Genomic DNA, 13,809 nt, shown 5'->3' with positions numbered 1-13,809 from the left:
ATCACTCACTGTTGATTACGTTATTGTGAAAGGTCATCAATTACAGAGTAAGGTTATTTTTGACACTTTTGGATTTTATTTTAACTTTTTCTACATTTCTTTTTTACAGCATGCTTGAAGATGACCTAAAGCTGAGCAGTGATGAAGAAGACAGTGAGCAGGTATTCTTACTCCCAAATATATGGAGCTATGTAGACTACAGTGGGTTCAGTAGCTGCAAATCATATAAACCATCCTACCATTAAATATCTGTAATCAGTAAAAGTTACATTGGATAATGAATCCCAATATCTTAGTCATTTTTCTACTTGCTAATCCAAGAACTTAACAACTACTAGAAAATAAAAAGCCTTAAGAAAGAGATCTTGTTCAGGTGGTACATTTTTAATGTTTAATTATGCCAGTAATTCTACTGATTGATTTGTATATGAACAAACTCTAAATCCATCTTAACCATAATTGTAAGCACATGCCAGCTGGCTGAGTTACATGCTGGCTTCTTACAACTGGTAGGAATTCCGTGGGGGACAACCTCATCTGGAGATCCCCCTTACCTCCATTTGCTGTAACGTATATTGCTCAGATTTATGCTGAGCCATGTGGTCACCCAGAAACTGGTTTCATAATCATAAATTTCTGTGGATAAAATCCCAGTGAGACCTGTTACAGCTGTGTGGGGATGACTATACCATCTGCCCTCCTATCAGGTGCCAATTTGTAGCAGTTCAACATTGTCCTATACTAAAGTTGCCATTATTGCTTGAAAGGTATTACCAAATGACCAGCAAATCCTGCATAAAAAAAATGTAACACAAATCGTGACTTGCAAATAGTCAAAATCAATACTTTAAAACTACCATTCTTTTTCATGGATTATGTGAACAACCTTGATCAGTTTATGTACTTATAGACTCCTCCTATATTTCTGTGAGGTTAGTAACCCAGCTTAATAGATGCCAAGTGAGAACTAAATATTATAAAACCTTTTCCCACATTAAGCAAGCTTCATTTATTTGGTTATTTCAGATAATTTTCTTTCCCATGCTTTGTTGTCCAGGGCAATTTAACATTTCCTTTTTGCCATTGTCTGGTTGGGTCTTACCTATTTTTTGTATGAATCATTGCTTGTGTCTGTGTTACACTGGAAATATTAATTGCTTTTCCAGGCATTCCATTAAATATGCTTTCCTTTGCTGTTTAATAGGGTAAGTTTAGATTAGAAGGAGCACTATAAGTGAGGGGTTAGATCTGGAATCAATTTTCATTTACAGTTGAGCAGCAGCTATTGATGCTCGGCTCACTGCTCAATAAAAGATCTAAAGATATAGACTTCATGTTTTTCTTTCAATAGAAGCAGCATAATCAGTCTCAAATGTTTTTGCCAAGACACGAGTATTGACATTTTTTATTTAATAACTGTCTTTTAAATCTGGAGTTATCAGCAGCTTGAAATGTTTCAATGATTTTTTTTCCTTTACTCTCTCAAAATCATGCTGACCATGGCAAAGGATATTTATAGGGCAGATTCATTATAACAAGTAACCATCTGTTTAACATTCCAGATGGGAATTCCTTCATTGTTAGACTGTACGCTGTACAGATTTAAAACATTTATGACACTATTATTAAGCACAGCAATACTTTATACTCCAGCGAACCATAAATCTTAAAAGTTTGTCATATGTATGTTTTATTTTGTTGTATTCAAAAATATTGCACACAAATTTTTTTTATTATTCCCTTTGTAAACTCTTACATCTGTATTGTTCCGTTTCAATAATTATCTGAATATGGCAGCTGTATTTTACCATGTATGCTTTACCAAAAAAACACATTTAGTACATTTCTCCAGTTCATGCACATTTCCTCATGTTTTGAAAAAGCCGCAAGCATAGAAAAATATTTGTTATTTTTACGAGAGAGAGAGAGGGAAAGAGAGAGAGAGGGAGAGAGAGAGAGGGGGAGAGGGAGAGGGATAGAGAGTGGGAGAGAGGGTGAGAGAGAGAGAGAAGGAGATCATTTATTTTGAGTCAGGTAAATATGAGATCTTGCATGTAGATATTTAATTTTACCACCTTTAAGCATCAAGTGTATACTTGAGGCATTTCTACATCACTTTAGTTTACGCATTTTTAGGATGCTGATAATGCCCTGTAATATAATCATACAATGTACAGCTGAAAGAGTCAGAGGAGAAACACCCCTCCCCCAGCTAACAAACCCTATATACATTTTCAGAAAATGTGGGTGCCCCATCTTGGTGTATACCAAGATATACTCCAAAATGGCAGCGTGCATGCGCAGAACACACTGGCGGCCAATTTGGCCACCACTCGTTCTGTGAATAACGTCACCCAGCGCCACGCATGCATGGCCTCATGTGATGTTATGCATTCTGCTTCCAAGATGGCGGCGGGCATGTGCAGAACGTGCTGGCGGCCAATATGGCCACCGCGTGTTCTGAAAACAAATTTTAATATGCCTGAATATTGTTTTAGTATATTCGGGCATATCAATTATTTGTTATTTCGGATTCGGACGAACCGTCAATTCAACTGAATTTTGTTGATTTGAATGTTCGTCCGAATCCGAATGCATGTGTCTAATATATATTGCAAAAATGCATAAGTAGAATTAACTTTAAGGGAAAACTACATGACAAAAAGACAAATGGATTCATAGATATAGACAGCTGAATTTGTATACAAATATCAACTTTTCCTATAAAACTTGACTTTGCCTGTAATCCTTCATGTCTTGTCCCTTTCCACATTTGATGTCCAAAAACAATGATTATTGAACAATAATGATTATTGACATATAAAAATACTTGGCAATTGGGGGGCTGGAACCAAGATGGACTTTTACAGGGAAAGTTGATAGCTTCCTTGCTTATATCTCTGTTTCTTTATGCGTTGAGATTGTTTTTACTGAAGGTAACCTCTGCTTATGTACAGTAGTAGTAGTAGTAGTAGTAGTAGTAGTAGTAGTAGTAGTAGTAGTAGTAGCAGTAGTAGTATATGCTCAGTTTGAATTGATCCTAACCCTATGACAGATTTACTTAAAATAACCATTCTCTGCTTATTGTTGTTTTATTTTGTAAATAACTGTCCTTTTCAGAGACCTGCCTCTCCTTTCTTTCTCCTTAAGAACATGATTCGCTACGTTACCAATACACATACAGCCTTACTGACTATATACAAAGTGTAGTAACCCATGGCAACCAATAAAGACTAACTATTTGGTCATCTCTATACATACATACATAATCTTAGTTTAGTAGACGTGGGTTTCATAGCTTTGCAAATAGCATCTGCAATGCCTCATGAAATGCGCCTCATTTTTTGTGATGTTGATGCATTCTGTAAATGTTCAGAAGCAATCACTATCCCAGCCAATTGTGAGTAATGTATTGCTTGAGAACATGTAATGCTGCTGAACAGAGGCTGTCACATGGCAGTCATAGAGTCAACCATGTCAATCCCAGATCTACAGATAGCAACTAGGCCCATGGGTCACAGTTTGTCATATATCTAGTTATAGCTTAATTTAGTAAATAAAATATATATTACAGTATGGTAGTTGTGGCACTGTTCTATTGTTTGAAAATAACATGGTGTAAGCAGAAATGAAACTTTGAAGCACACCTGTACTAAAGCAATATACCCAAACCCACCCTCCACTATACATCAGGCATCCTGTGTTGCTTATGCTCATCATTCACATCCACTGCTGTTTTCTTTTCCTGCTGAAAAACCTGGTAGTTTCAGGTTTGTAACCCAAGCTCCCCTGCACTACCATGATGCATTGTGTAGTGCACGAGGAGCCAATTACAATGCTGAGGGGGCAGGGGAGGAGGTGTGCATAGCAGAGTGCAGAATAATATTTTAGGTTTACTGTATTCACGCACAGTTCTTTGCAGCGACCAGAGTAGCAAACAGGAGTGTGCAGCAGGAAAGTGCATTTAAGTGGGTTATGCCAATTTATATATCGATTCATAGCAGTGAAATGTACTATCACAATAAAATAATTGTAATGTCAGCTTTTCAGATTAGTTATAAATTATGCTGTTTGTAAAATGTTTTTATCCTTTATATAAAAGGTTCTAACACATAATACAATTGAAGCAGCAGAAGCATAGTCTGATCTATATCTTAAAAACTGGTTTCATCTGATTTAATCACGCAAGTTAGATTTTTCCCTAAATATATTACATGAATATATTCTCTAAAATTGATCGCCGGAACAAATCTTCTTTCCAAATCTAATTTCTGCTAAACTTTTTAGTAACAGGGAGGAAGGCAATGAAAAGGCATAGATAAAAGAAATAAACAAAACAGTGAATTAGAATATTTATTCTAATGCACTGTGAATCTCATGATCCTTTGTGGCATGTTATCATTTCTGAAAAATGACAGCACCAGATAAACCATTGGGGAGAGTCCAGCTAGCTAATAGTGGATTTCACCTCAGATTTGCATGAGAAAAGGGTTTTGTCCCGCTTTACATTAAACATATGTGATATTCTGGTGTATTTGAGCATGGCTTGTGTTCCATAATTATGCATTATTGTTCACGGGGAGAAAAAAATCACCACTGAAAACTCCAGCTGCTTAAACAGTTTGATAGATTGAAGCTATTCTGCCATCGGTGCCCCCAGCTGTGTTGCTTAGCAACATTTTAATTCAAGAAGAATCGAAGGAGATGCAGTCCCTGTGGAGAGGGAAACAGAAATAAGAGGGCCGTTGACAGATGATCTCAGTTGTTTCTTCTAATATACTGTGAAGATCACTGGCTCTTTTCATGAATGATAAATGGACTGTACACAGATCAATGGGTTCAGCAGTAAACTGGATCTGGCCTCTAAGGCCATGTCTAAGGCAAGCACTGGGGCCCAGAAATGTACTCATTTGGATGATTTGGTGTTTGTTTTCTCAACAGTTTCACAAGGGGGGAATTGATCTGGCCATAACTTGGCCTTTCCTTGCCTTAGCAAATATTAATACTCTTCCAGATAGAGTGGTTTCTGTACATCTTTAGCTGTTGCGTCTAGAGTTTGGCTAAAATGGTTTTAGAAGATTGGATTATTTTGATTTTGCTGAACTGTTATTTGCAGGTGCTATAAACGTAAGTTCAAACCCACCAAATCTGGATTTCAGCTTGTGTTAAATGACAGACAGGGTCCTCACAAGTCCAGCATGAGACAATTAGAATGTGGTTCATGGTCCAATCACTCTAAACAGAACAAAAAGTGCACATTTAAAATGCCACCTCTTTTAATATATGTATTTTTGAAATCAAACAGGTTTGCAAATATACAGTTTTACTGTTTCCCTTGCTCCTGCTGTGCTGAAATTTGAACTGGGGAAAAAGTGTCCTGCCATTTTATGATCTATTTCACATCTATTTGAGTGCTGTCTTTCAAATAACTGAAAATACTGCAAAGGCTTTCCCTTACTTATACAAAACCTTACATACACATGATTATCTGTAATGACTTGTGAGAATTAAGCTCACCTAACTTGTGATGATTATTTTTTAATGTTATAGGTATCATGGTATTTAGGAATTAATTTAGGGAAGTGACATCCCTTGTGACATCATCACTGGGCATGGCAAGGTTTTCACTCACTGAACCAGGTGGGATCAAAAAGGGTGCTCTGCATCACTTTCTCCAAAAGCAGGGAATTCACTGCAGGCAAAATGGCATTGTTACCCTGCTGGAGGATGTACCATGATCTGGCAGACCACTAAGTGTTCATTTTAAGAAGCAATTTGATTTATTGTTAAAGGATTTTTAACAGGCCGAATTTAACATGTTGTGTAGAGTTACACTTTATTTGGTTTTAATGTTTTGTATGTTACCTATATTAAGTATGGCAACTTAAGAAAAACAAATAGATGCATTAGAATGGAGTCTGGAGTTAAATTGCTGTAAAGGGGCAAAATTAATAATTTACCAATCCATCCCACACACATTGTTGCTGCATTTAAACAACAAGTCTTAACCCTGTGGAAGCTCCTTGTAGGATGGTGTTTACACTATCTTAATGTCTGTTCTGTCCTGTGCCTGAAACAGTGTTTGGGCCTGCTACTTGGCTACTCAAGCTCGAGCACTGTATCACTGAGGAAGAGGTCACATGCTGGTCCATACCCTGAAGGACTAGGTTTTTACCAAGCAACAAACTGGGAGTGATAGTGAGGGATCTATAAGGCCGTAAAAGCTGTAATGTAAACATAGACACTGGTCATTATTTTTAAACAATCTATTTACTAAGTCCTTAGCTGGTAAAAATCACTAGAATATTGTGTGTGGGACCAAAATCAGTCGAAATTCTATTACAAATTGCAGATAGTGAAAATATTGTTCTTACCTATATTGGATTTCCCTGTTGTGTATAGATGCTGCAGCTAGTGAATCTCTATGCAACTGTGAGACTCACTAACCATTGTGCCTTTAATAGTGACAGCTTTACTGGTCACTTAGCAAATACACCTTCTCACAAGAGCTATGTTAGCTAAAATAAACTGGTTGATTTACTAAAGGCAAATATACTGTTCACTTAGCAAGGGAATTTGCACTTTTCATGGGAAGCTCTGCTGACTTCCATCAACTAATGATGTTTAAGCAAGTATACTAATTTTTAATTTTCATTCCTAATGATTGGGTATCCTTGCAAAGTGAACAGCCTATTTGCCTTTAGTAAATTAATCTAACAATCTCACTCTGCTGTTTGTATCCCTTATTTTCAAACTAGAGTCTTCCAATTCAACTATGTGAGTTTTTATAGAATTCAGCTATATATAACCCAAATACAGTTACATTACGCAGTCCTAGGTTTATCTCTGCACTCACAAAGTGGACTTAGTTGAATTCCTACCTGTGTAACTGTCATGTTCCCCCTAATCCTCTGTGCTATGGATCTCAGCTGCAGAACTATGAGAGGAGGCCGTAGAACACTGTAACCAGTTGGAACGGCTAGTCAGGCTTTTACCCCAGGCGTCACTCTCAGATACTCTATACGGAGAGTTAGGGGTTACAGCATCATCTGCCGTGATCCTCAATTATGTTTTTAAGGTTGAAATGGTCTATTACTTCATAGACCACAGTTATAGATCTAAACGGTTTCAGTTACACTACCTAATGGAGCGGCTTCCACCCTGGAACACACGCGCCACTTTCTACGGGGCGGAGCCGTAGTGACGCTCCCTCTGGCGACGCGCTCCAGCATGGAATGCAATGGGCGCCCACGGGACCCGCGGAGGATCTTACAGTAACTAACTTTTACCCTATGCTTTTGCTGAAGTCTTAAGAAAACCTTAACCTGTTTTTTTAAGCAACCAAACATACTGTTGAACAGAAGCTCAACCTCCTATTTTTATGATAAATGTTATATTATAAAATGCATAGTGAATTAGTCAGATTTGTATGTTGAACTGAGAACATTAATCAAGGTTGACAGGTACCTCTGGATGCCTTAACATTTTCCAGGAGGCATCAAAACTGCACTGCTCTAATCAGCAAGGCTTGACACTATATGACAGTTATGAAGGCTTGGCCACCAATTCCTGCCTCCATTTATTTCATCTGTATGATGGGTGACCCATGTGAATCTGTTTTTTAATACCTTGCCTGCATCACCACAAAGGGTTAGAACCCTTCTTCCCTCCCCATAGGCTACACCTAACTCCCCCATGACATTACTCTTTCCTGAGCACTGGGGATGCTAAAGAGCCCTTTGCCATCAGAACAAGACTGGTACATGCATTAAGAGAACCCCCTTTTATTGACTCCCTCTCAAAATACCCCAAATCCTCAAGACCAAGAAGGCTAGTATAGACATGATGGAAAGCTGCATGTTCACCGCCCCTTGCTCCTTCACTTGCCCCTTTGTGTTCTGAGGTATTTTTTATAAAAATAGTTAAAACATCATTTAAAGTGGCTGAGCCACACAATTAAATAGCTACTGCTGTGCAATAAATATTCACCAACTTTCACTAGGTTAAACATCAGAACAGTGGAGTTATGCTGCCTCTCTGTAATGCCTTCTCACACTAATATTTGTCTGCAGAGAAGACAAACAGCACAAAAAAATTGGCACATGATAGAATATAAGATTAGCCAAAAAATTTTTGAGACCCAGAGAGTGTCACATTTGAAGCTCTGCGGTGTCTTGATACTAGTCATATTCTTCTACATGGTTGGCTGTGCACAGATAATAGCACTGTAGGTTGCTATTGTCACATTTCCCAATCCCGTCTTGAAAGGAATAGAAGTTTTTTTTTTTCTTTTTTAACATTTTACCTCTGCTGTTCATTTACAGTGACATGATCCCTTGTCATAAAGAAGGAATCGCTATGCTAATTATAGTGGTAATTTTATGACACATTTCAGCAGGAGCTGTACAGACCACCAGTCATTTCCACAAAGCCGTTTATACAGTTTAATGTTTTAACACTGTCAGTCTTTGCTTTTAAGTACTTTAGAAGAAAATTACTTTGCATTCAAGTGCCAATAAACTGAAAAACTAAGGGCATTCATACTGATGCGGCTTTTTTCCTATTCACAATTTTGAAATGCAATAAAAAAATAATTGCAGTCTGAGTCATAAATATGAATTTATATAATAAGCATGTTTGGGGAGGATGTTGTCACGTAACTTGTAAAATAGAAATGAGAAATCATTTTGTAATACATTTTGGGGATCCATGAATGTGAAAAACATTGCAGAAAAATAACATATAATATAAAATAACATAGCTGATGTAATAGTTATTAAAAAAATGCTCACATTTCTAGCCCAGTGTCATCTTGTCATTTACTGAAATAAAATTGGGTTGATGGATGTCAAGCATGCATGCATGTTGAGGAGTTACTATTTATAATTTTCCTAAATTAGTTGATGTAAAACAAAGACGGAATAGTGGGTAGCAGACTTTCCCAACTCACAGCTGACTTCCTTTTTAGGCATTCCATATCCCAAAATGGCCATCTGTAATATTTGTAGCCTCAAATGGCTGTTTGGGTGCTGCAAAAAGTAGTCAAGATACTTGCAAACATTGATAAACCCATTTATTTATTTATTTGAAAAATTGAACAATGGTACTCTCATTTATTTTTTTCAATTGTATTGATTCTTCTGAGTTATAAACATTTTAACTACTTTTTGTAGCATTGCTCATCCAGCAAAAAACAGCCTTAAAGTGACATTAAACCCTCAGATTTTTTAACATAAACCAATACTGTAATGTGTGCCTTACTGTAATCCATGGTAGTTTCCCTTCTCTTTGCTGCTCTTCCTTTTAAATCCTTATATCTTCTCATGCTGGGGGAGAACTTCCCTTTGCAGCTGAGTGCCTCTACCTGTAGTGCTGGCTCAGGTTGTGAACCTGCACACAGACACCATGTATCCATTCCAGAGACAAGGCAGTCTGCTGCAAAACAGAAGTTCTACCCAGCATGAGAAGAGATACAGATTTAAAAGGAAGAGCAGCAAAGAGAAGGGAAACAACCATGGATTACAGTAAGGCACACATACAGTATTGTTTTATGTAAAAAAATCTGAGGGTTTAATGTCACTCACTGCTGTTCGGGATCTATGAGAATAGGCCGAACAGCAGCAAGTAGCCTGCCGGAGGTTCGGCTTAGCCGATCCAGATGTTGGAGTCGAACTCCTTCAGATGTTGGAGTCAAACTCCTTCTGCACTTTGGGTCAGCCGATCATGATGTTCGGCATCTATGAGAATAGGCTGAACAGCAGCGAGTAGCCTGCCGGAGGTTCGGCTTAGCCAATCCAGATGTTGGAGTCGAACTCCTTCAGATGTTGGAGTTGAACTCCTTCTGCACTTTGGGTCGCCCGAACATGATGTTCGGCATCTATGAGAATAGGCTGGACAGCAGCAAATAGCCTGCCGGAGGTTCGGCTTAGCCGATCCAGATGTTGGAGTCGAACTCCTCCAGATGTTGGAGTCGAACTCCTCCAGATGTTGGAGTCGAACTCCTTCTGCACTTCTGGTCGGCCAAACATGCTGAGCATGTCTGGCCGACCTGAAGCCACCCGAAGCAAGCCGATGTATGGCTGATTTCAGCCGATATGCAGTTGAAATCCACTGTACAAGCCTGTAGTCAATAGCCGAACAGCGTTCAGCGTTTGTGAATAACCCCCTATGTCTTTAAATCAAAGGCAGAAATTGCTGGATAATTGATGTGCAACTGCTTGGGCTCCCGTGTTTCCTGGAACGGCTCTTAAAGTAAATTTGTAGCCTTTTGTTTTTCTTTTGACCAGTGAGGCTGCTCTTTCTATTTTTCGACCAATAGAGAGGCTAAGGTGGAGAATGGTAGGACAGAATATGATTATAGAAGATCTAGTCAGAACTTTCATAATAGAAGACCTTGGGTTTTGGGACTTCTGCAGCACTCTGGATACAAAATTATATGCAAAAAATTATATAAAACCCGTGATTGTAGTAAATTTGCAGTGGTCATAGGTGCACTTTGAAGTATAGTATAATAAAACAAATCTGAATAAAATATATTTTTAAAGTATTTAATATATTAAATCTAGGCCAAGGAGATCATACAGGTGAGACAACATATTTACTTGCCTGGGAGGTTACAGTACTGAGATTTGCTATATTTTGTTGCAGCACTCTGCTTGCCCAGCCAGAGATAGCCATCAAAGTTGGATTTTACAATAAAAAATAATTAAAAAGGAAACTTGAGTGAGCTTCCCTTGTATGAATTTCAGAATAGTGTAAACCAAAAAGTTAAAACAAAGTTTTAAACATAAATACATTATTTTTCTATCTCTTTGATATTCTACTGTAAATAGTCTGTAAACAGATACATTAACCCAACATTTGTGTTTATTCATAGGCCAGTGAAAAGTTAAAACAGCAGAGAAGTGTGCCAGTAAAGTAAGTTGTATATTTTCTATTTGCATTTTTGCATTAGGTTATGAGTATATTAATGGAATGTTATGAATGCCTTGTAGACCACCCAACAGATCATCGCTAAATTCTTGAAAATTCCAGGCCACATGGCTGAACTGTCTAAGAAGTAGATTTCTATAGATTTTGTTAGATACCGGTATAGTTTCTGCTTTCTGAGTTTGGAATCCTCAAACTAATTAAAAAGCACTGCTGCTTTCTGTTAAGTTGTATCTTTGCACTTTTTATAAGTGTTTCCTGGACAGCCCTTTATCATTGTACAGCTGGAAGAGCAGCTGGAAGAGCCACAGTTCCTCTCTGTTTTCTGTTGATTGGCCATCTCAGCTGACACTCATCTGGGAAAATGTAATAGTTGCTGAAATAGCTAGATACAACCCTGTATGGTAAAGTTGAGTTCTTCATTTGCAGAGTAAAGAGGTTGCAAATTACAACTTACCTCTGCATGTTTTATAGATTATATCTTTATAGGTCTGATTTCTACTGTGTATATATAATATGACTGTATGCCTTTTTTCTGCCTCATTCACACAACTAACAGCCGGCCCATACATATCGGTTTTGTGTGTACGGCCCTATCGGGCCGCTCCCAGGAAGGACAGGTGCTGCGTGTGATTGCACACAGCAGCCCGTTCTTCTCTATGGGAGTATGCGGCCGTACACTCACCCGAACTGCACGTCTGTGCGGGTGTGGATGTCCGTACTCGTACACAGACAAGATGGATCCTGTCTGTGTGCAAGCAGGGACACCCGCACGGGTGTGCAGTTCGTGTGAGCATAAGGTGGCGTACAGCTGTGTACTCCCATAGAGAAGAACAGGCTGTTGCGTGCAATCACACGCAGCACCTCTCCTTCCTGGGAGTGGCCTGATACGGCCATGCACATAGCACAGATCTGTACAGGCCGGCTGTTAGTCGTGTGAATGAGGCCTTAAACTGAATATGTACATTGCCTATGCAGGGCAAAGCAACAAGGTCATTCTAATACCCCCTCTCCTCTACGTATGCTATGGGTTGCCCAGACTGTAGCTCACACAGTGCTATGACTTCTGGCTATGTGCTGGTGCTCGTTTTTTGGCCCAGTGTCATCTTAGAGTGGTTCACATGCTCCTCTATACGTGGAAGTAAAAGGTGTTTTCACAGCAAACAAAGCACCGTTTTCCTTTAAAAATGTATAATTTCACAAAAAGTAATGTTTTCCTATGTAGTTTTTATGATGTTACACACCGTTTTATTCTTTTTGATAGCCACCATATTTAGCCACACATTTTTGGTGAAATGTGCATATACAGTATTCATAGAGGAGAGTTTATCAAAACTGGAGATCCAGACAAAATCTGCAGCAGCTGTGCACAGTAACCAATCAGCTTCTCTCTTTCATTCCTAACTGAACAACATGAAGAGAGAAGCTGATCGGTTGCCATGGGCAACTGCTCCAGATTTTGTCTGCTCCAAAATATCTTATGGGTCATCCACAAGATATTTTATGAGATATAACTACCTTTTTTTTTCTTTTTTAATCTTGATGAAAGCTATTGTTCTTTAGCTGCCACCTTGAAGAAATGTCAAAGCTTGCGTTCTCTAAGTATATTGAATGATATTTTGCAGTGCATGTTGTTCTCACAAACTCAAGGGCATGAGTATTTGTTAATTGCTGATGGTTTAAAGTCATGGAAACGTGTCAAAATGCAACACATTTGTGTTGCCATTTATTTCTAATGGCAACCCAAACAAGACCAAGAAGACACGTGTTTTTTTCTCCACGTTAGCGTGCATGAAAAAACGCATAAACGCGGAAGCAAAATGCGTGTCACAAAATCTGCTACATGAGCTTCCTGGCCACATTTGTTGTGCGGCAGGCCCTGTTAAACTCAATGAGGACCCGTGGCAAACATGGAACACGACCGCAAGCGAGCTTAAATTTTCTTACAGATCTAACACTTCATTGAGTTCATCCAGTGTTAAATATCTGATTACCAGGGGATCAGCAAGGATGTATTTTCGCCTGTTGGAGCAAATTGAATCATGCTTTATAGCTTGTTTTTTTTGCCTTCCCCTGAATCAACTGTGGGTAACTGTGGACATTGTTCTGTTTATGCTGTTTATTGAGGGTTTTCTATTTTTGGTTTATGGGTTGAACTCAGAGAACTTCTGTCTTTTTTCAATCTATATATGAAACTGTGAGATTCCTCTCTGTGGTGACCCCAGCTGCTGCTCTCACAACTCTACTCCTAGGTTATTGCTGTGTATGACAGTGGGAGCATGCACAGAGAGGAAGAGAGCTGACAGGTATAACTGAAGGGAAAGCTGTAGTCGATGAGATGTTGGTGCTGTATTAGATGTAGCTGCTCAGCCTTTGTGGCTATCAGGGGACACATTACTGACTTTCTCCACTGTTAGAATTACTGTATGTGCCAGGAGTTTACAGAGCATAGAGAGAGAGAGAGAGCTCTCAGCATATACAGCAGCTCTTACAACAGAGGAGTTTATTTTGGAGACTGAGGAAATGTTTTCCCTACCTGCAATAGACTCGTAACATAGGGGTCTATTCACAAAGCTGCCGAAGGATCTGGCCGTAGCTTCGGCCGATCCTTCGGCTAGCTTCGGCACCAGGACCCCTTCGGTTCTGGAGAACCGAGGGGGTGCTGTACGGGCTATTCACAATAGCCCGTACAGCTCCCGATCACGGCCGAGCGGCTCAGTCGAGCGCTGAGCCGTGCTGAAAGACTAAGCTGGCCGAGCGGCCGGCCATTGGCTGGCCGACAGCCTGCTTCTGACAGCTGGGCGGAGCCAGCCGTGATCTTATGGCTGGCTCCGGCCACTTTCAGAGAGATCAGCGTCCCTGGTTGCTAACCAGGGACAC

The 13,809-nt window shown here is 39.2% G+C and overlaps 1 protein-coding gene across 1 annotated transcript in view; it reads left to right on the top strand.

Moving 5' to 3' along the window:
• The window catches only part of AFF2 (AF4/FMR2 family member 2), a 449,088-nt gene that overhangs the window by 337,315 nt on the left and 97,964 nt on the right, over positions 1-13,809 (top strand). The window contains exons 8-9 of the mRNA XM_018552592.1: positions 110-161; positions 10,877-10,917. Of these exons, the coding sequence (XP_018408094.1) occupies positions 110-161; positions 10,877-10,917 (93 nt within the window). The remainder of the gene's footprint in view (positions 1-109; positions 162-10,876; positions 10,918-13,809) is intronic.

The sequence above is a fragment of the Nanorana parkeri genome, unplaced genomic scaffold (assembly GCF_000935625.1).
Source record: "Nanorana parkeri isolate BGI_ZX_2015 unplaced genomic scaffold, ASM93562v1 scaffold93, whole genome shotgun sequence".
Classification (NCBI taxonomy): Eukaryota; Metazoa; Chordata; class Amphibia; order Anura; family Dicroglossidae; genus Nanorana; species Nanorana parkeri.
This window is presented reverse-complemented; position numbering and strand designations above follow the sequence as displayed.